The following is a 22,206-nucleotide window of genomic DNA, read 5'->3' on the forward strand; positions in this document are numbered from 1 at the left end:
CCAAGGAGTGTGCCTGTACTTTTTAAGCAATGAGGGCTTTTTTTTTTCTTAGTTTTTTGGTGACTTTTGTTGTTTTTTTTGTTGTTGTTGTTTTTTGGGGGGGCTGTGTTTTCTTTTGAGGCCATTGTACCTTCTGAGGAGGAGGTATATAGGCTAAGGTGTCATGGGGAGGCCAGTTTGGAAATGGAAGCCAAGACAGTTGAAGTATTTTCTCCAAAGTACTTAAGTAGCATCTCTTCTGGGTTCATTCATTCAGCAACCATTTATCAAGCACCTACTTATATGTCTGGAACTGTTCTGGGACCCTTAAGCCAAGTTTAGCTTCTTCTGCCCACATTTGCACAACAGGATATTCACCTTCTTCATTAAGTTCAAAGTAGAATACCAATTCAACATTGATATATTGATACAAAGGACTCTTTTTGCATTGGCCATTTGGAATTCCTGAATTATTTTCCATTAAAAAAAATTTCTGCTACTAGATTGCAGAGCTCAGTCACAATATGATCATGGAAGTCACTGACCAGAGAACTCGACTCACGGATTTGGAGGAGGAGACTCTGGATCTCAAAAAGCAAATTCAAAAAGGAGTCCAAGAAGAATATGAAGCATTAGTTCAAGCTTTGTTTGTGACATGTTTGCACATCAAAGTAAGTGACCTGGGTCAGATGTCTGGGCAGTCCTGTGGGGACCCGGGTGTACCTGACCCCCGCGGCAGCTGTACGGAGAGATCGATAACAGAGTGGGCTTTGTGACAACAAGAGATTGTTGGACCCAAGAATTCTCCAGCTCCAGGCTTTCATTGCAGAGAGTGAGTCAGCAATGAGTGGTCATTATTTTCCCAAAAGAGACACTGAATTTTAAGTAACTTAGATATTTGCAGTTTTCCTCGCTCTACTGCCATGTTGCCATCTGATTGCTGTTGAGGGAAGGGGGAGTTTCTTCTCCAAAACCCCAACAGTTTATGTCACTGTTTTGTCTATTGAATGACCATCCAAAACAGGAGAGCACAGTGCCCTGGGCCAGGCCAAACCCCAGTGTAGGTAGCAACAGCCGCCTCCTGGAAGCTCACTGGGCAGATTCAGAATCTGAATCAGCTTTCAGAGATTTTACAACCTTCAAAATGCCCACCAGCCTTTCTCTCACATCTGGTGTCAGGGAGCTGCTGACCTGTCAGTAAAGGTCCACCCAGAAGAGGAGTGAGGGGGTTCCCGTGTGCCCACAGCACTGTGGAAGCCTGTCACTGTCTTATGATGTCTGAGCAGCTGTAAGATGGAGACCCATGCCTAAAATGGGCTATTGTGGAGCCTGGTCCCCCTGCCCTACAAGTGAGAATTTCAGTACAAACCTACCACTCCCAAGTCCATGGCTTCCCCCAAACCTGCCCCCTTCTCTGCTATTAGATGTTCCCCAGAGCCAGCCCCATTTGGGTCCTTCCCTTACTCCCTTCCCCCAGAGGATTCCAGGGTGGTCCCTGGAGTTGGTCCATTGAGAGGAGTTTCCACTGATGCTCTAGCTTGGTCTGGTTATTCCAGAGAGGATTGGACCTTTCTCCTTACTGTGAAGTGTCCACAAAACACAAATGCTTACAAATATTAAGGTATCCAAATCAACATGCATTGGGCCTGGTGCTGCAGGAGAGAGGTGAGCAGACAGTGAATTATAGAATTTACTAAGCCATCTTTCGGGTGTGAAATTGTTGAAAAATTTCTTAGGTTCTTTTTAGCTTCTGCCAGATTCCTAGACAAAAAGGAAATTCTCCACTTCTCTCAGTCTCAGTTAGTTCCACAAGCCCCTGAAGGTAGGGAATCGCTGTTTTACCCCAGGGCCCCAAGAAGATGGTGAAGCTTTTGCTGTGTGGCCAGTAGCCAGGTTTCCTGCTGTGGCTCCCCGGTACTAACCTCCTGTTTCCTCTCTCGGGAAGTGGTTCAGAGGTGAAAGGATATCCCACAGTCACCCCTCACCCAAAGATGCTAGGTCTCCAAGTTATACTTACCGATGAGCAAGATATTTCACCATAAACTGTTAGCCATAGCCATTCAGAATGGGCTGTTTCACAATGAGATTTCTGTTGGAGCCTAAAGAGGAAGGCGGCCAGCTTGATTCCTTCCTCTAATCTATTCTTTTTTTTTTTTTTTTTTTTTGTGGTATGCAGGCCTCTCACTGTTGTGGCCTCTCCCGTTGCGGAGCACAGGCTCTGGACGCGCAGGCTCAGCGGCCATGGCTCACGGGCCCAGCTGCTCCGCGGCATGTGGGATCCTCCCAGACCGGGGCACGAACCCGTGTCCCCTGCATCGGCAGGCGGACTCTCAACCTCTGCGCCACCAGGGAAGCCCTAATCTATTCTTAATGGAGTTCCTTGTTAGTGGCTCATGGACAATGTCTTACCTAGTCAGGTTCTGCTGGGTCAAACTGATAGCAAAAATCCCTAGGTTCAAATTCCCAAGTAACCCTTTGTGTATGTGGGTGGAGGGCTGGGGGGCGGTTTGGTTTTCCGCCTGTGACCTCCCATTCTTCTACCTGCTCAGCTTGTCTTGGCCTCTGACACCCACAGGCTCTGAGATGTGAGGGTGATGAAGCCCTGCGGGTTGAAGACAACACTAAAGGGGCCGCTAGTGAGGCTTCCAGACAATACCCGATGGAGTAATTGTCTGGGTGGATGTTGTTTTAATGTGATATCATTTCTGAAAGTTGGGTTTTAGGGGGCAAAGTGACTCTTCCTCAGCTGACCTTCCTGAACTTGAGCCTGCAATTTGCAGGAGAAGCTGGATGAGAATCAGCTTAATTTGATCCAGAAAGTGTGTGAGCTCATTGGTGAAGTAAGAACAGAAGGGACTGACAATACGAAAGAAAGGCCTAAAGAAGAAATGGGGCTCCGCCAGACCTGACAAAGAAATGAAAGAAAATCCAGCCATAGTATGTGATCTCATTTTGAGTGGGGTATCAGCATTTCATCCTAGCGTCTGACCCCGCTGCTCACTCTGTTTGCATTCCTGTCCTGTTTCCCTGAGAAATCCTTGTGTCAGGCATTTAAAAAGGGCACTGGGTCTCACTGCACAATTGTCTCATCTTCTGGAAGGCATGTTTCTGATGTCAGGATTCATGTCCTTCCTGAGAAAAGTGCTGGGGGCAGCCTTTTCTGAAAGTGAGCCTTCTAAGCAGAAGCAGCTGCTGGCCTTGGAGCAGGACAACTGCAGCCTGGTCGCCCTGGTGTGCAAAATGAGGAGCCTGGGCCACTGGAGGCTGGCGGTGCAGCAGGAGCACTTCCGGGGCCAGCTGAGCAGGGCTGAGAAGGTGAGAGAGCTGAGGGAGGGAGGCCCGGCCCAGCAGGGGGAGGGGGTGGCACTGGCCTCCTTGGCTGCAGCTGCTGTGCTGGTGTCAGGTAGCAAGTTTTCCTGGGAACGGGCAATAGCAGAGCCTGGGGAGAAATAGGAAAGAGCCAGAAGCAAATGGCAAAGAAGCAAATGAGAGAACAGATCAGAGAGTTTAGCACAAGGGAAGGGAAAAGATGGAGCGGGCAAGCTTTGTCAAAACACTGCAAATCCTTGAGTTTCAAGCATGATGATCTGCGGAAAATGAAGTAACAATAAGTGGAAAATCTGCTTTAAGGAAAATTGAAACCAGAGCACATATCAATAGTGGTTTGGAAACTTTTACTTACTGTTTCTGAAAGTCTTTATTTACTCTGATCTGTCACACTGTTCTTAACTGAAATCAAGGAAGCAGTGGCCAGCAGGAGCTGTGTTCTACCAGAAATTTTAAAGAACGATGGATGATGAAGTGGTTTAGAGACTGCTTGGGAAGCTTAAAATACAGAAAGGAAACATATTCCACCTTACTGTGTTTGGGATGTTCACAGGAAGCTATGCAAAGTAAAAAAGAGTGTTTGAACATCAAACTAATGGCAGAACAAGAAGTGCTTTTATTTTGTCAACAGCTATTGGCTCTAAGGCAGGCCCTGGCCAGGGCTCAGGCAGACAACGTGAGGCTATGCAAGCAGCAGGAGAGCCAGGTGTCTGAGCTCAGAACCCCTCTTCCTCCCTCTCTTTGAACACGCTCTGGCCACCAGACGTGGCACTGAGTTGCCTGTAGCAGTCACCAGAGGAACACAGTGTGAAGCCAAGCAGACGGCACTACTGGTGAGAGATGGCCCGGACCCTGGCTTCCCTTCTGCCTTCTTTCCAGCCCAGAAAACAGGGGCAGTGGCCAAAAGGCTTTTGTTCTTGTTCATATTTGGCTAAGATGGTGAAATATAGCTCATAACTAAGATTGTTCTGTGTGTTTCTCTGAGGATCTTTTTTACCCAGAGGGCATCTTGGGGTCTGGGTCTCTGCCTCTAATACATTCCTTTCACGCTCCAAGCATGTTTTCCATGAGTGTGGCCCAGCCATCAGCGTTATGCCCCAAGCAGAGAGTCTTGGTTCCTTTCCTGATGACCCAAACTAAGTCTTAATTTCAGAAGTTACTGCTGCTCTATAGGGACTGGCACCAAAATAAAGGCTTTTTAAGTCTAAGCTCTTAATAACTGTGCCAACCCTCTGAACATGAATGAAACAGAGACCCTAGGTTTAGAGAGAGAACAGCTGAGTTCAAATAACAGCCTGGGAAAGCTGGGCATATTTTAAAACGTAAAATATAATTTGTTCCTTTTGGACCCTAATTCTTCCATTATTGTGTGCCAGTGAGTTATGATGTATAATTATATAAAGTCACCCTACAAATATTAATCATCATTATTAATATTATAATTAAGGATCGACCTTCTAGTGACTGTTGATTAGAAAAATTTCAGAACAGAACCAATTATTACTACTCTTTTCCTTTTCCAACCATCTGGAACCTGGCTTCCTCAGGGCTATTTTGGAAGTCGAAACAGAGACAGGATTAGCACCTCCCTTCCCCACTCACTGTATGTATTGCATCACCCTGTCTCTCCAGGTTCAGCCCTTCCGTTGCTATTGCGCGATAAAGGCGGAGTGACAGGGCAAATGTAGTTTGTGGTAGATATGACTATTTGGTCTTGCTACTGGCTGGCACAGGACAGGATAGAGCAGCTGGGCTGTGGTGCCCTGAGCCCAGGAATACCTCACACAGTTCTGCCCCTGGGCACTAATGGAGGGGACATTTGTGTTGGCCAACCTCTCATCCCCTGCCCTCTGCTGAGAAGAAAGACTCTGTGCCTTTCTTGTTTCCTTTGGCCTTTTCCTGCCATAGGCGCAATTGCTGAAAGAATTAGAACACAGAGTGACCCAGGAAGCTCTCCACCGGCAGCAGCTGGATTTAATGAAAACCTCTAGCATGGAGAAGCTTTTGGAGGATGTGGAGCAAAAAGAACAGCACCTGCAGCTCCTTACTGAAGAGGCCAAGAGGGCTTCTAAACTGGGCCAGCTCCAGCAGAAGAAAATTCAGAGAGAACTCCGATAGGTAACTCCAGTGAGAGGTAGTAAATCAGGGTGTACCAGCCACAGCTGTTTGATTCTTCCCGTCTTTTCCATGCCTCTCATGCCTCCACATTGGTGTTCCTCACCTTTGTCACTCCCAGGAACAGCAGGGAAATGGAAATATCTATACCTGGGTGATTGTTCCGGCTGCTTGTGACAAAAGATGATGGCTTGACTGCCACGAGGCCCAGAATCTTGGCATCTTTGTAAGCCACTTGAAAAACATATTTCTACCTGGCTCTAATCTTTGAACCAGGAGGGATCTTTTGGAAAATCCCGACGAGTAATCTGGAAAAGCAGCAAGTATTATGGAAGCTATTATAAGGGAATTTTATTCATGGTGTTTCTGGAACTGCAGAAATAAAAAAGGAAAGGCAAAATGGTTTCCAGACCCAATATGTTCTTCTTAAATATACCCCACAGTCGGGGCTTCCCTGGTGGCGCAGTGGTTGGGAGTCCGTCTGCCGATGCAGGGGACACGGGTTCGTGCCCCGGTCCAGGAAGATCCCACATGCCACGGAGCGGCTGGGCCCGTGAGCCATGGCCGCTGAGCCTGCGCGTCCGGAACCTGCGCTCTGCAACGGGAGAGGCCACAACAGTGAGAGGCCCGCGTACCGCAAAAAAAAAAAAAAAAAAAATACCCCACAGCAAAAAAAAAAAAAGGGAGGAAATAATATAGTGTACGTGCGGACTAATGCAAGTCCCAACAAAGGAGACCATAGAATTAAATTCAACACAGAGGGAAAAAACAAAAAAAACTGAGCACCTTCTGGGGTAGGTGCTTCACACATATTCATTGAATGAATAAGTCAGTTAATTCACCAGAGATATTAGGAAACAGAAATCAGAAGTTTAAATTAAATGATTGGCCAAGTGTTTCAAGTGCTCAAGGAGGTCAGTAAGGAGAATTTTACAAAAATAAATGACAAAAAAAAGGATAAAAAATGTATCCTCTCACAGTTCAGGAGGCCAGAGTCTGAAATCAAGATGTGGGTCCCTACAGCAGGCTCTGGCAGGACCCGTTCCATGGCTCTCCTAGCTGCTGGGGGCTGCCTGCCATCCCCCGCATCCCTCCGCATGCAGCTACAGCTCTTCAGTCCTGGCCGCCTTCCCTGTCTCTCTCTCTCTCTCTCTCTCTCCCTCCCTCCCTGTGTTTATACTTGCTTCACTTTTTGTAAGGTCATCAACATTGGATTTAGGGCCCACCCTTTAATCCAGTATGACTTCATCTTAACTTAATCACATCTACAAAGACTATTTTCCAAATAAAGTCACATTTTGAGGTTCCAGGTGGACACTTTGTGGGGGACACTATTCAACCCATTACACTATTACTTTTTTTTAATAATTAAAAACAATTAGGAGATGATAAAAATAAATTTAAAAAGAAAAAATGCCTGTGATCTATGCAGATGAGGCATGCTTTGGACCTAGCGACTCTCTGGCTAGGGGACTCTGGGTAAGGGTTGCAAGGGGAGAGCAAACACAAAGTTAGCCTCCGGTTGTGGGCCCTGTGTCAGGCCTGGAGACAGTGCTCAGAGCATTCCCTGCACATGATGAGTTGAACTCAGCATAGAGATCTGGGAGAGAGATCACGTCTTTGCTTGAAGCCATCCAGGGGCTCCCACAGGTTCTTGGGGTAGATGCATGGCTTGGCCTACAAGGTGAACTGGTTCCTCCCCCCTCCCCACTTCCCCTCTAATAAAATAAACATAAAAAATATGACTTTTGTGAGTAAACTTCTGGCTATTATAAGGTAATAAAGGGTTCCAAGGGCTGCCTCTGTCCCTCTCTGATTAAGTTCTTGGCCTTCCTGGAGCTCCTGATTTTCAGAAGGCTGAGTTCAGCCTGACCAGGATTTCATGAAGACTTGTATTCCTGGGGTAGCCTGGGACCCACACTCTCCCTAGGAATCCCCCCTAACCCACCCCTCACAGTGAACTGACGAAAGTGTGCACCAAGAATCATCTCTGCTTCCCAAGCACTTTTCCCTTCAGATGAGAATCTGGCTTGCCCACGAGCGTAGCGTGGAGCTGGACGCTTTCCAGTGGGTGGAAGAGCTACAAAGTCAGCTTAATGACACTGAGAGATCCTCTGCCCAGAGGAGCTCACCAGGCGGTAAGGATACCCTTTCTCTCTCTAAGTTCTCAGGATCCAGGGTCAGGATTGAAGGAGGGCCCCAGGGACTAACGATAACAAACCAGTGGTTATTGAGTGGGTGCTCCATGTTTGTTGAATGAATGAATAAACCTTCATCCTCAATTGCAGTCAGAACTTTCTACTTCAGTTCACCTTGGAGTACGGATAGGCTATACTAAAAAGTTTCAATCACAAAAACTGGTTCCAGTTGAAATATGTCAACTAAAGAACATTGTGTAGTTCACTAGATTTTGAAGCATCTTAACACCTTGGTCCTATAGAGGAGTAGAATTTGCCACCCTAATATGTCTCTTTGGCATATTGTTTTAAGCTGGTTGTTTCTGAGAAAAAGCAGACATTGGAAAGAAGTTGTCCTTTTGTAAAAAATGTTTACAGTTGTAAGGGTATCTCCCTCTTCAGTACGAGGAAGAGGAGGATGACCGAATCTTTAGAAATTTATCTGTGGAAAAGACAAATCTGTGTAAGTCTTACCCTTGTTTATTGTGCTTTTCTTGGTAACCTCCCATAGCTGACTTTCCTCCATCCTCATCATCCTCTTCTGTCTTTAGCTGAGGATGGTATTTAAGTTGAGAGCTTCGGTAATGTTGGCAAGTAACTCAGTTTTCCTCAGTCTCTCCCATGTATACATGTTATTAAACTTTTGTCTGATGTTCTCGTGTTAATCAATCTCATGTCAATTCAATTCTTAGACCAGCCAGAAGAACCTAGAAGAGTAGAGGAAAATTTCTTCCTCCCCGATAGGATATTAATAACCACATTTCTCAGATGTTATTCATAAAGTACATCATGATTCTTGGGTCCTAGGGGCTTGAGGAGTATTATGGAAATGGCAATCAAAACAGCACTCTGGACAATGCAGCCAGCAAATAGCAATGGAACAGAGGCCAGACCCCAGGATGTCTCTAAACTAACTTCTTCCCCTGTAAGATGAGGACTAAATAAATTCCAAGTTCTCTTCTAGAGCTATCAAAAATATTACCCAATCAGTAGCCACAATCAGCCTATTGTTAAGGTCAGCCAAGCTCCTCCTTTCTGTTCCGTAGCATAGCTGGTGGGTGAGGGTATGGACTTCGGGGTAAGACAGCCAAAGTTCAAATCCTTCCTCTGTCACTGCTAGCTGTGTGACCTTGGAGAGGTTTATTCACCTCTCTGAAAAATACCCACCTCAAAGGTGTATTCTGAGGACTCAGTGAAACAATGTGTGTCTGCCACAGAGTGTAGTAGCACTAGGTCATTGTGCAAATGTTGGTTATTACACTTTCATATATGTGTGTCCTCCTTTATGTGTTTCCTTTTGGCTACTTATAGTGTGAATGATGTGAGAAAACATAGTCTGTCAGAGGCAGAAAGATTATTTTCAAAGGTCAAGATAGTTTGGGTTTTCTAAGAACAAGGCTGGGCTTGTTGGTAAAGCCCCAGGGTGCTCCTGCCTGCCAGTGCCTGCTGCCTGGGCCCTGACTGTGGGGCTGGCGTCCCCCACCCCAGCCCAGGTCCAGAGAGGAAGCATATCAAGAGCGCCCAAGGGCCCTATTTTGACCACCCACCCTGAGTGGCTCTGTCCTTGCACTCTCCTCTCCACCCTCGCTGGGGTTTTCTGTTTCTCCCTTTCCCCTCTGCCTCCAGCCCAGCCAAGCATCTTTTAAATTCCTTTCCGAGTTAACACGTCCTCTCAAACTGCCATCTGTGTCCTCTAAGACCTGCACATTTACGAAGAAGGACCAGAGTGGGGCAGGAGGCAGGTGGGGAGAACCCTAATTCCCAGGATTGGGGACACGGCAGGAGTAAAAGAGAAGCCTGTCTTTCAGGAAGCAGAGGTAGAAGTTACTGCCAAGTCTCAGCCCCCATCTGTCCCCTTCTGCAGCGACGGGAGGGGGTTTGCTTAGGACTTTCTACATGTTGTCTACTGAAGAAAAATGCACAACCTAAAAGCTGCAAATTAAGTTTTATTTGGGGAGCTTACTAAGGACTGTAGCCCAGGAGACAGCCTCTCAGATAGCTTTGAGGAACTGCTCTGAAGAGGTAGAGAAGGATATAGAGGAGTTTTGCTGAAAAACAAACCATGTGGTTGAACAGCATAAGATTACTGCTAATCACAAAAATAACAAGTTAATGATTTTAGTGCTTTTCTATGTATGGGAAGATGCAAGAGTCTGGGCTCATTGAAATTATTCCCTAGATATGCATCCTAGCCATCTAGGGCCAGCTTCCAGAGCACAGAATGTTTCCTGTTTTTCTCCATCCTAAATTCCCCTCAGGGCACACTGAGGGGAGCAGAACTGCAGTAGCTGATGGCTTGATGGCAGGCAACATTCTTCATTTACTGGAATGGCAGGCAACATTCCCTTTCCAGAGTGTAGATTCATCAGAGGTCATACCTGTCTAAATTTAGTACCAAGCACTGCAAGAGGACAGCCAGATATTACCTATAATATTGGTGCTAAAATGTAAAAGTCAGCCATTACCACTCCTTCCTCAGATGTCTAGCCAGAAGCGTGAGGTGACCCAGGTCTCTCTCCTTTCTGTAGAGGTGATCACAGCAGCCTCCCTGCTTCCCAGCAGAAGCAGAATTAAGGGGCAAGTTCTCTTTACTTAGCATTAACATGGATCCCCTTAGGATCTTGTAACTCCTGAGAAATTACAATTTGTTCTAGTTCAGTTACTCTCAAAATGCTTAAGGAAAAAAATGAAATCAATTGGCTCACAAAACTGAAATGTTCAGAGATGGATTGGCTTAAGCTGGCTTGATTAAGGTTTGTTTTTATTTTTTGAATTTGTATTGATATACAATGTTGTGTTAGTTTCTGGTGTACAGCAAATTGATTCAGAGATATATATATATATACATATGTATATATATATATTCTTTTTCATATTCTTTTGCCTTAGTTTGTTACAGGATATTGAATATAGTTCCCTGTGCTATACAGTAGGACTTCGTTGTTTATCTATTTTATATACAGTAGTTAGTATCTACTAATCTCAAACTCCTAATTTACCCCTCCCCCCCACCTTTCCCCTTTGGCAACCAGAAATTTGTTTTCTACATCTGTGGGTCTATTTCTGGTTTGTAAAGAAGTTCATTTGTATCATATTTTAGATTCCATATATAAGTGATATCATATTTGTCTTTCTCTGTCTGACTTACTTCACTTAGTATGATAATCTCTAGGTCCATCCACGTTGCTGCAAATGGCTATATTTCATCCTTTTTTAATAGCTTAGTATTTCATTGTGTGTGTGTGTGTGTGTGTGTGTGTGTGTGTGTGTAGATCTCACATCTTCTTTATCCATTCATCTGTTGATGGACATTTAGGTTGCTTCCACGTCTTCTCTATTGTAAATAGTGCTGCTATGAACGTTGGGGTGCATGTGTCTTTTCAAATTACAGTTTTCTCTGGATATATGCCCAGGAGTGGGATTGCTGGATCATATGGCAACTATTTTTTAGCTTTTTAAGGATTTTCCATACTGTTTTCCATACTGGCTGTACCAATTTACATTCCCACCAACAGTGTAGGTGGGCTCCCTTTTCTCCACACGCTCTCCAGCATTTATTATTTGTAGACATTTTGATGGTGGCCATTCTGACTGGTGTGAGGTGATACCTCGTAGTTTTGATTTGCATTTTTCTAATAATTAGCCATGTTGAGTATCTTTTCATGTGCCTGCTGGCCATCTGTACGTCGTCTTTGGAGAAATATCTATTTAAGCCTTCTGCCCATTTTTTGATTGGGTTGGTTTTTTGTTATTGAGTTGTGTGAGCTGTTTGTACATTTTGGAAATTAAGCCCTTGTCAATCGCATCGTTTGCAAATATTTTCTCCCAGTCCGTAGGTTGTCTTTTTGTTTTGTTTGTTTATTTATTTATTTATTTATTTTTGCGGTACGCGGGCCTCTCACTGTTGTGACCTCTCCCATTGCGGGGCACAGGCTCCGGACGCTCAGGCTCAGCGGCCATGGCTCACGGGCCCAGCCGCTCCGCAGCATGTGGGATCCTCCCGGACCGGGGCACGAACCCGTGTCCCCTGCATCGGCAGGTGGACTCTCAACCACTGTGCCACCAGGGAAGCCCTGTCTTTTTGTTTTGTTTATGGCTTCCTTTGCTGTGCAAAAGCTTAAAGTTTGATTAGGTCCCATTTGTTTATTTTTGCTTTTATTTCTATTGTCTTGGGAGTCTGACCTAAGAAAACATTGCTACAATTTATGTCAGAGAATGTTCGGCTATGTTCTCTTCTAGGAGTTTTATGGTGTCATGTCTTATATTTAAGTCTTTAAGCCATTTTGAGTTTATTTTTGTGTATGGTGTGAGGGAGTGTTCTAATAACTTCATTGATTTACATGTAGCCACCCAGCTCTCCCACCACTTGCTGAAAAGACTGTCTTTTCTCCATTGTATATTCTTGCCTCCTTTGTCAAAGATTAATTGATCATAGATGTGTGGGTTTATTTCTGGGCTCTCTATTCCGTTCCATTGATCCATATGGGTGCGATCAAGGTTTGAACTATTTATTGAGGACTGATTTCTCTCTGCATCTCTGGGCCCTGAGCAGGCTGAGAGCAGACGGGAAGTGGAGCCCCTTGGGAAGCAAGATGGCTGCCACCCCTGTAGCTTCCATCCTCTGTTCAAGCTCACATGGCAGGAGTGGGGTGTGGGGAAGGGACAGTTAAAAAACAATCAAGCTCTGACTAGGCTGACTCAGGTCATGTGACCAATTTTGAACAAATCACTGAAGCCAGAGACTGAGATGTCTGGTAGGCTTAGGCCCAGCTCACATGTTCTCCCCTGGAGCCAAGGGTAGGGTCAGCTCACTCTCTCCTCCTCTTCACAGCAGCTGTTTTATCTTATTTTATTTCATTTACTTTTAATTGAAGTATAGTTGATTTTAGATTCAGGTGTACAACATAGTGATTCAATATGTTTATAGATTATATTCTATTTAAAGTTATTATAATGCAGCAACTATTTTAAATCTTCCTGGTCTCTTCAGACTTTCAGACACTGTCCTCCTCCCCTATCAGATGGGAACTCCCTCTACTTCTTGTCCCCAGCCTACCTACATCTATACTCAGCTGCTTCTCCTTCCCTCCTGTTAAAATGGAAAAGGTGCCCCCTTTCTTCCTTGGGACAATTGCTGTGAACAGCATCCCATGGGCTTCTGTCTTCTCAGAGGCCTTGAGCTAATCTTTATCTGCTTCCTCTCTACACACTCATATTTCCCACACATCTATCCTTCTGATCTTATAACCAGCAATGACTTGTTGAGTATGTATGTGCCATCATCATAAAATCCACCATAAAATAAAATTAACATCTGGCCAGTTGAGCCAGAAATCTGAGAGCTATTCTTCCTCACCCTGTAAATCTAATTAATTACCAAGTCCTATTAATGTGAGTATCTCAGTCTGTCCACTTCTACCCACAGGTCCAAGTAACCCATCATCTCTTTCTCTTTCACTTGGTCATGGACCCTCAGACAAAAGACTCCATCCAGGTTTTGACATCTTCACTCAGAACTGATGAAGCTGGATCAGAGGCCCATTTTAAGCTCTAAAATTTTATGAATTAGGCCGAGCCGGAGGAAGATGGCGGAAGAGTAAGACGCGGAGATCACCTTCCTCCCCACAGATACATCAGAAATTCATCTACACGTGGAACAACTCCAACAGAACACCTACTGAACGCTGACAGAAGACCTCAGACCCCCCAAAAGGCAAGAAACTCCCCACATACCTGGGTAGGTCAAAAGAAAAAAAGAATAAACAGAGACAATAGGATATGGACGGGACCTGCACCAGTGGGAGGGAGCCGTGAAGGAGGGAAGGTTTCTACACACTACAAGCCCCTTCGAGGGCGGAGACTGCAGGTGGCGGAGGGGGAAAGCTTCAGAGTAGCGGAGGAGAGCACAGCAACAGGGGTGTGGAGGGCAAAGCAGAGAGATTTTGGCACAGAGGATCGGTGCCCTCAGGCACACACCAGCCCGAGAGGCTTGTCTGCTCGGCCGCCAGGGCGGGCGGGGCTGGGAGCTGAGGCTCGGGTATCGGCTTTCAGTCGGAGCGCAGGGAGAGGACTGGGGCTGGCGGCAGGAAGAGACCCTGAAGGGGTTAGTGCTAGCCCGGAGGGAGTCCGGGGAAAGGGTCTGGAGCTACTGGAGAGGCAAGAGACTTTTTTCCCTTTTGTTGCCTGGTGCGCGAGGAGAGGGCATTCCCCTCCCTCCCCTCTGCCTGAGTGAGCCAGAGCCCCCGAATCAGCGGCTCCTTTAAACCCGTCCTGTCGGAGCGAAGAACGGACGCCCTCCGGCGACCTACGCGCAGAGGCGGGGCCAGGTCCAAGGCTGAGACCCGGGAGTTGTGAGAGCAGAGACAGGGAAATCTCTCTGTGCAGCCTCGGAGGCAGCGGATTAAAGCTCCACGGTCCATTTGATGTGCCCTGCGTCTGTGGAGTGCATGAATGGACAGCGAATCATCCCAAACTGAGGAAGTGGACTTTGAGGACAAGATTTAAGACTTTCCCCCCTTTTTTTCCTCTTTTTACAACGAATTATCTCAAATTAAGGAGGTGGACTTAGCAAGATTTCAGACTTTTCGCCCTTTTCCTCTTTTTACAACGAATTATCCCAAATCGAGGAGGTGGACTTGGAGAGCAAGATTTTTGATTTTTCCCCCTGCTCTCTTTTTGTGAAGGTGTATGTGTAATCTTCAGTGTAAGATTCTCTCTGTATAGCTTTGCTTCCACCATATGTCCCAGGGTTCTATCGGTCCGTGTTTTTTTTCAATAATTACTTTTTAATTTTAATAATGCTACTATATTTCATACTTTATTCTATTTTACTTTACCTGCTCTTTCTTTTTTTCCTCCCTTCCCTTCCTCCCTCCCTCTGCTCCTCCTTTCCTTCTTTCTTTTTCTTTCCTCCATCCCTCCCTCCCTCCCACCCTTCTTCTTTCCATTTTCTTTTTCTTTCCTTCCTCCCTCCCTCCCTCCCTCCTGTCTTTCTTTATTTCTTTCCTTCTTCCCTCCCTCCCTCCCTTCTTCCATTCACTCTTCCTTTTGCTTTCATTCCTCCCTCCCTCCCTCCTTTCTTTCCTTCTTTCTTTCCATCCTTCCTCCCTCCCTCCCTCCTTTCTTTCTTTCTTCCTTCCTTCCTTCCTTTCTTCCCTTCTTCCTTTCTTTCAATCTCTCTTTCTTTCTTCTACTAATTATTTCTTTCTACTTTTTCTCACTGTTATTCTGAGCCGGGTGGATGAAAGGCTCTTGGTGCTGCAGCCAGGAGTTAGTGCTGTGCCTCTGAAGTGGGAGAGCCAACTTCAGGACACGGGTCCACAAGAGACCTCCCAGCTCCACATAATATCAAGCAGCGAAAATCTCCCAGGGATCTCCATCTCAACACCAGCACCCAGCTTCACTCAACGACCAGCAAGCTACAGTGCTGGTCACCCTATGCCAAGCAACTAGCAAGGCAGGAACACAACCCCACCCATTAGCAGAGAGGCTACCTAAAAACATAATAAGGCCACATGCACCCCAAAACACACCACCAGACGTGGACCTGTCCACCAGAAAGACAAGATCGAGCCTCAACCACCAGAACACAGGCATTAGTCCCCCCCACCAGGAAGCCTACACAACCTACTGAAACAACCTTAGCCACGGGGGACAGACACCAAAAACAACGGGAACTACGAATCTGCAGCCTGCAAAAAGGAGACCCCAAACACAGTAACATAAGCAAAATGAGAAAGCAGAAAAACACACAGCAGGTGAAGGAGCAAGATAAAAACCTACCAGACCTAACAAATGAAGAGGTAATAGGCAGTCTACCTGAAAAAGAATTCAGAATAATGATAGTAAAGCTGATCCAAGATTCTATTTCCCAGATCCAAAATCTTGGAAATAGAATAGACAATATGCAAGAAACAGTTAACAAGGACCTAGAAGAACTAAAGATGAATCAAGCATCGATTAAAAACACAATAAATGAAATGAAAAATACTCTAGATGGGATCAATAGCAGAATAACTGAGGCAGAAGAACGGATAAGTGAGGTGGAAGATAAAATAGTGGAAATAACTGCTGCAGAGCAAAATAAAGAAAAAAGAATGAAAAGAACAGAGGACAGTCTCAGAGACCTCTGGGACAACATTAAACGCACCAACATTCGAATTATAGGGGTTCCAGAAGAAGAAGAGAAAAAGAAAGGGACTGAGAAAATATTTGAAGAGATTATAGTTGAAAACTTCCCTAATATGGGAAAGGAAATAGTTAATCAAGTCCAGGAGGCACAGAGAGTCCCATATAGAATAAATCCAAGGAGAAATACGCCAAGACACATATTAATCAAGCTGTCAAAAATTAAACACAAAGAAATCATATTAAAAGCAGCAAGGGAAAAACAACAAATAACACACAAGGGAATCCCCATCAGGATAACAGCTGATCTCTCAGCAGAAACTCTACAAGCCAGAAGGGAGTGGCAGGACATAATTAAAGTGATGAAGGAGAGAAACCTGCAACCAAGATTACTCTACCCAGCAAGGATCTCATTCAGATTTGATGGAGAAATTAAAACCTTTACAGACAAGCAAAAGCTGAGAGAGTTCAGCACCACCAAACCAGCTTTACAACAAATGCTAAAGGAACTTCTCTAGGCAAGAAACACAACAGAAGGAAAAGACCTACAATAACGAACCCAAAGCCATTAAGGAAATGGGAATAGGAACATACATATCAATAATTACCTTAAATGTAAATGGACTAAATGCTCCCACCAAAAGACACAGATTGGCTGAATGGATACAAAAACAAGACCCATATATATGCTGTCTACAAGAGACCCACTTCAGACCTAGAGACACATACAGACTGAAAGTAAGGGGATGGAAAAAGATATTCCACGCAAATGGAAATCAAAAGAAAGCTGGAGTAGCAATTCTTATATCAGACAAAATAGACTTTAAAATAAAGACTATTAGAAGAGACAAAGAAGGACACTACATAACGATAAAGGGATCGATCCAAGAAGAAGATATAACAATTGTAAATATTTATGCACCCAACATAGGAGCACCTCAATACATAAGGCAAATACTAACAGCCATAAAAGGGGAAATCGACAGTAACACAATCATAGTAGGGGACTTTAACACCCCACTTTCACCAATGGACAGATCATCCAAAATGAAAATAAATAAGGAAACACAAGCTTTAAATGATACATTAAACAAGATGGACTTAGTTGATATTTATAGGACATTCCATCCAAAAACAACAGAATACACATTTTTCTCAAGTGCTCATGGAACATTCTCCAGGATAGATCATATCTTGGGTCACAAATCAAGCCTTGGTAAATTTAAGAAAATTGAAATTGTATCAAGTATCTTTTCTGACCACAATGCTATGAGACTAGACATCAATTACAGGAAAAGATCTGTAAAAAATACAAACACATGGAGGCTAAACAATACACTACTCAATAACGAAGTGATCACTGAAGAAATCAAAGAGGAAATTAAGAAATACCTAGAAACAAATGACAATGGAGACACGACGACCCAAAACCTATGGGACGCAGCAAAAGCAGTTCTAAGGGGGAAGTTTATAGCAATACAATCCCAACTTAAGAAACAGGAAACACTTCGAGTAAACAACCTGACCCTGCACCTAAAGCAATTAGAGAAAGAAGAACAAAAAACCCCCAAAGTTAGCAGAAGGAAAGAAATCATAAAGATCAGATCAGAAATAAATGAAAAAGAAATGAAGGAAACGATAGCAAAGATCAACCAAACTAAAAGCTGGTTCTTTGAGAAGATAAACAAAATTGACAAACCATTAGCCAGACTCATCAAGAAAAGAAGGGAGAAGACTCAAATCAGTAGAATTAGAAATGAAAAAGGAGAAGTAACAACTGACACTGCAGAAATACAAAAGATCATGAGAGATTACTATAAGCAACTCTATGCCAATAAAATGGACAACCTGGAAGAAATGGACAAATTCTTAGAAATGCACAACCTACCAAGACTGACTCAGGAAGAAATAGAAAATATGAATAGACCAATCACAAGCACTGAAATTGAAACTGTGATTAAAAATCTTCCATCAAACAAAAGCCCAGGACCAGATGGCTTCACAGGCAAATTCTATCAAACATTTAGAGAAGAGCTAACACCCATCCTTCTCAAACTCTTCCAAACAATATCAGAGGAAGGAACACTCCCAAACTCATTCTACGAGGCCACCATCACCTTGATACCAAAACCAGGCAAGGATGTCACAAAGAAAGAAAACTACAGGTCAATATCACTGATGAACATAGATGCAAAAATCCTCAACAAAATACTAGCAAACAGAATGCAACAGCACATTAAAAGGATCATACACCATGATCAAGTGGGGTTTATTCCAGGAATGCAAGGATTCTTCAATATACGCAAATCAATCAATGTGATACACCATATTAACAAGTTGAAGGAGAAAAACCATATGATCATCTCAATAGATGCAGAGAAAGCTTTCGACAAAACTCAACACCCATTTATGATAAAAACCCTGCAGAAAGTAGGCATAGAGGGAACTTTCCTCAACATAATAAAGGCCATATATGACAAACCCACAGCCAACATTGTCCTAAATGGTGAAAAACTGAAACCATTTCCACTAAGATCAGGAACAAGACAAGGCTGCCCACTCTCACCACTCTTATTCAACATAGTTTTGGAAGTTTTAGCCACAGCAATCAGAGAAGAAAAGGAAATAAAAGGAATCCAAATTGGAAAAGAAGAAGTAAAGCTGTCACTGTTTGCAGATGACATGATACTATACATAGAGAATCCTAAAGATGCTACCGAAAAACTACTAGAGCTAATCAATGAATTTGGTAAAGTAGCAGGATACAAAATTAATGCACAGAAATCTCTGGCATTCCTGTACACTAATGATGAAAAATCTGAAAATGAAATCAAGAAAACACTCCCATTTACCATTGCAACAAAAAGAATAAAATATCTAGGAATAAACCTACCTAAGGAGACAAAAGACCTGTATGCAGAAAATTATAAGACACTGATGAAAGAAATTAAAGATGATACAAATAGATGGAGAGATATACCATGCTCCTGGATTGGAAGAATCAATATTGTGAAAATGACTCTACTACCCAAAGCAATCTACAGATTCAATGCAATCCCTATCAAACTACCACTGGCATTTTTCACAGAAGTAGAACAAAAAATTTCAAAATTTGTTTGGAAAAACAAAAGACCCCGAATAGCCAAAGCAATCTTGAGAACGAAAAACGGAGCTGGAGGAATCAGGCTCCCTGACTTCAGACTATACTACAAAGCTACAGTAATCAAGACAGTGTGGTACTGGCATAAAAACAGAAAGATAGATCAGTGGATCAGGATAGAAAGCCCAGAGATAAACCCACGCACATATGGCCAACTTATCTTTGATAAAGGAGGCAGGAATGTACAGTGGAGAAAGGACAGCCTCTTCAATAAGTGGTGCTGGGAAAACTGGACAGGGACATGTAAAAGTATGAGATTAGATCATTCCCTAACACCATACACAAAAATAAGCTCAAAATGGATTAAAGACCTAAATGTAAGGCCAGAAACTATCAAACTCTTAGAGGAAAACATAGGTAGAACACTCTATGACATAAATCACAGCAAGATCCTTTTGGACCCACCTCCTAGAGAAATGGAAATAAAAACAAAGATAAACAAATGGGACCTAATGAAACTTCAAAGCTTTTGCACAGCAAAGGAAACCATAAACAAGACCAAAAGACAACCCTCAGAATGGGAGAAAAGATTTGCAAATGAAGCAACTGACAAAGGATTAATCTCCAAAGTTTATAAACAGCTCATGCAGCTCAATAGCAAAAAAACAAACAACCCAATCCAAAAATGGGCAGAAGACTTAAATAGACATTTCTCCAAAGAAGATATACAGACTGCCAACAAACACATGAAAGAATGCTCAACATCATTAATCATTAGAGAAATGAAAATCAAAACTACAATGAGATATCATCTCACACCAGTCAGAATGGCCATCATCAAGAAATCTAGAAACAATAAATGCTGGAGAGGGTGTGGAGAAAAGGGAACACTCTTGCACTGCTGGTGGGAATGTGAATTGGTACAGCCACTATGGAGAACAGTATGGAGGTTCCTTAAAAAACTAAAAATAGAACTACCATATGACCCAGCAATCCCACTACTAGGCATATACCCTGAGAAAACCATAATTCAAAAAGAGACATGTACCAAAATGTTCATTGCAGCTCTATTCACAATAGCCCGGAGCTGGAAACAACCTAAGTGTCCATCATCGGATGAATGGATAAAGAAGATGTGGCACATATATACAATGGAATATTACTCAGCCATAAAAAGAAACGAAACTGAGCTATTTGTAATGAGGTGGATAGACCTAGAGTCTCTCATACAGAGTGAAGTAAGTCAGAAAGAGAAAGACAAATACTGTATGCTAACACATATATATGGAATTAAAAAAAAAATGTCATGAAGAACCTAGGGGTAAAACGGGAATAAAGACACAGACCTACTTGAGAATGGACTTGAGGATATGGGGAGGGGGAAGGGTAAGCTGAGACAAAGCGAAAGAGAGGCATGGACATATATACACTACCAAACGTAAGGTAGATAGATAGTGGGAAGCAGCCGCAGAGCACAGGGAGATCAGCTCGGTGCTTTGTGACCGCCTGGAGGGGTGGGATTGGGAGGGTGGGAGGGAGGGAGATGCATGAGGGAAGGGATGTGGGAACAGATGTATATGTATAACTGATTCACTTTGTTATAAAGCAGAAACTAATAAATTAAAAAAAAAAACAAAACAAATAAAATTTTATGAATTAAATCTAGGCCTGTACGTTGTAACCAGAGATACAATTTAACATTTTTCACATTATAGGCCTTATATCCCAGGCTCACTACGCCCTAAGTTCTGCTTCCACATCATCCAGATACAGCCAGCAACACCTTTTAAAGACTCATCTCATGGGCAGTAAAATAACAAGAAGGATTCAAAGGCCAAAGACTGTAAGTAATGATAAATTTGATTATGTATATGAAACAATGAAAAATATAAATATGAAATTATGGATTTAGGGTCACTTCAAACTTATATTAAAAATTGTGTATCAGGACCTTATCTCAGTGGTTGGGTCTTAGAAAATAAAATTCTGGATTTCTCACAAAGGGAATTTGTCCATGAATTGTTGCTGAATCAGTGTGTTTATGTGGGAAGGAGGGTCTAGGGCTTCCTACTCTGCCATCTTGATGACATCACTCCTCAGTAATAAAATTCTGATGTTGAAACAATTAAGTCCAAAAGCACTCACTCAATTACAATTCAGTAAATGGGTATGAAAGTCAGTACCAACACCTTGCCGTGTTCTGTCTCTGAATTTTTTTTTTTTTTGCTTTATAACAAATTTAATCAGTTATACATATACATATGTTCCCATATCCCCTCCCTTTTGCGTCTCCCTCCCACCCTCCCTATCCCACCCCTCCAGGCAGGCACAAAGCACCGAGCTGATCTCCCTGTGCTATGCGGCTGCTTCCCACTAGCTATCTACCTTACGTTTGGTAGTGTATATATGTCCATGCCGCTCTTTCGCTTTGTCACAGCTTACCCTTCCCCCTCCCCATATCCTCAAGTCCATTCTCTAGTAGGTCTGTGTCTTTATTCCTGTCATACCCCTATGTTCTTCATGACATTTTTTTTTTCTTAAATTCCATATATATGTGTCAGCATACAGTATTTGTCTTTCTCTTTCTGACTTACTTCACTCTGTATGACAGACTCCGGGTCCATCCACCTCATTACAAATAGCTCAATTTCATTTCTTTTTATGGCTGAGTAATATTCCATTGTATATATGTGCCACATCTTCTTTACCCATTCATCCGATGATGGACACTTAGGTTGTTTCCATCTCCGGGCTATTGTAAATACGGTTGCTATGAACATTTTGGTACATGTCTCTTTTTGAATTATGGTTTTCTCAGGGTATATGCCTAGTAGTGGGATTGCTGGGTCATATGGTAGTTCTATTTGTAGTTTTTTAAGGACCCTCCATACTGTTCTCCATAGTGGCTGTACCAATTCACATTCCCACCAGCAGTGCAAGAGTGTTCCCTTTTTTCCACACCCTCTCCAGCATTTATTGTTTCTAGATTTTTTGATGATGGCCATTCTGACTGGTGAGAGATGATATCTTATTGTAGTTTTGATTTGCATTTCTCTAATGAGTAAAGATGTTGAGCATCCTTTCATGTGTTTGTTGGCAGTCTGTATATCTTCTGTGGAGAAATGTCTATTTAGGTCTTCTGCCCATTTTTGGATTGGGTTGTTTGTTTTTTTGTTATTGAGCTGCATGAGCTGCTTATAAATTTTGGAGATTAATCCTTTGTCAGTTGCTTCATTTGCAAATATTTTCTCCCATTCTGAGGGTTGTCTTTTGGTCTTGTTTATGGTTTCCTTTGCTGTGCAAAAGCTTTTAAGTTTCATTAGGTCCCATGTGTTTATTTTTGTCTTTATTTCCATTTCTCTAGGAGGTGGGTCAAAAAGG

The 22,206-nt window shown here is 43.2% G+C and overlaps 1 protein-coding gene across 1 annotated transcript in view; it reads left to right on the plus strand.

Moving 5' to 3' along the window:
- The window catches only part of LOC307061531 (uncharacterized protein), a gene marked incomplete at both ends in the record, with an annotated part of 168,366 nt that overhangs the window by 134,227 nt on the left and 11,933 nt on the right, over positions 1–22,206 (plus strand). Inside the window, 8 exon segments of the mRNA XM_079716717.1 lie at positions 483–650; positions 2,760–2,852; positions 2,854–2,916; positions 3,163–3,294; positions 3,860–4,012; positions 5,215–5,412; positions 7,439–7,559; positions 20,541–20,668. Coding sequence (XP_079572843.1) covers positions 483–650; positions 2,760–2,852; positions 2,854–2,916; positions 3,163–3,294; positions 3,860–4,012; positions 5,215–5,412; positions 7,439–7,559; positions 20,541–20,668 — 1,056 coding nt within the window.

Source organism: Hyperoodon ampullatus, assembly GCF_949752795.1.
Source record: "Hyperoodon ampullatus genome assembly, chromosome: 12".
Lineage (NCBI taxonomy): Eukaryota > Metazoa > Chordata > Mammalia > Artiodactyla > Ziphiidae > Hyperoodon > Hyperoodon ampullatus.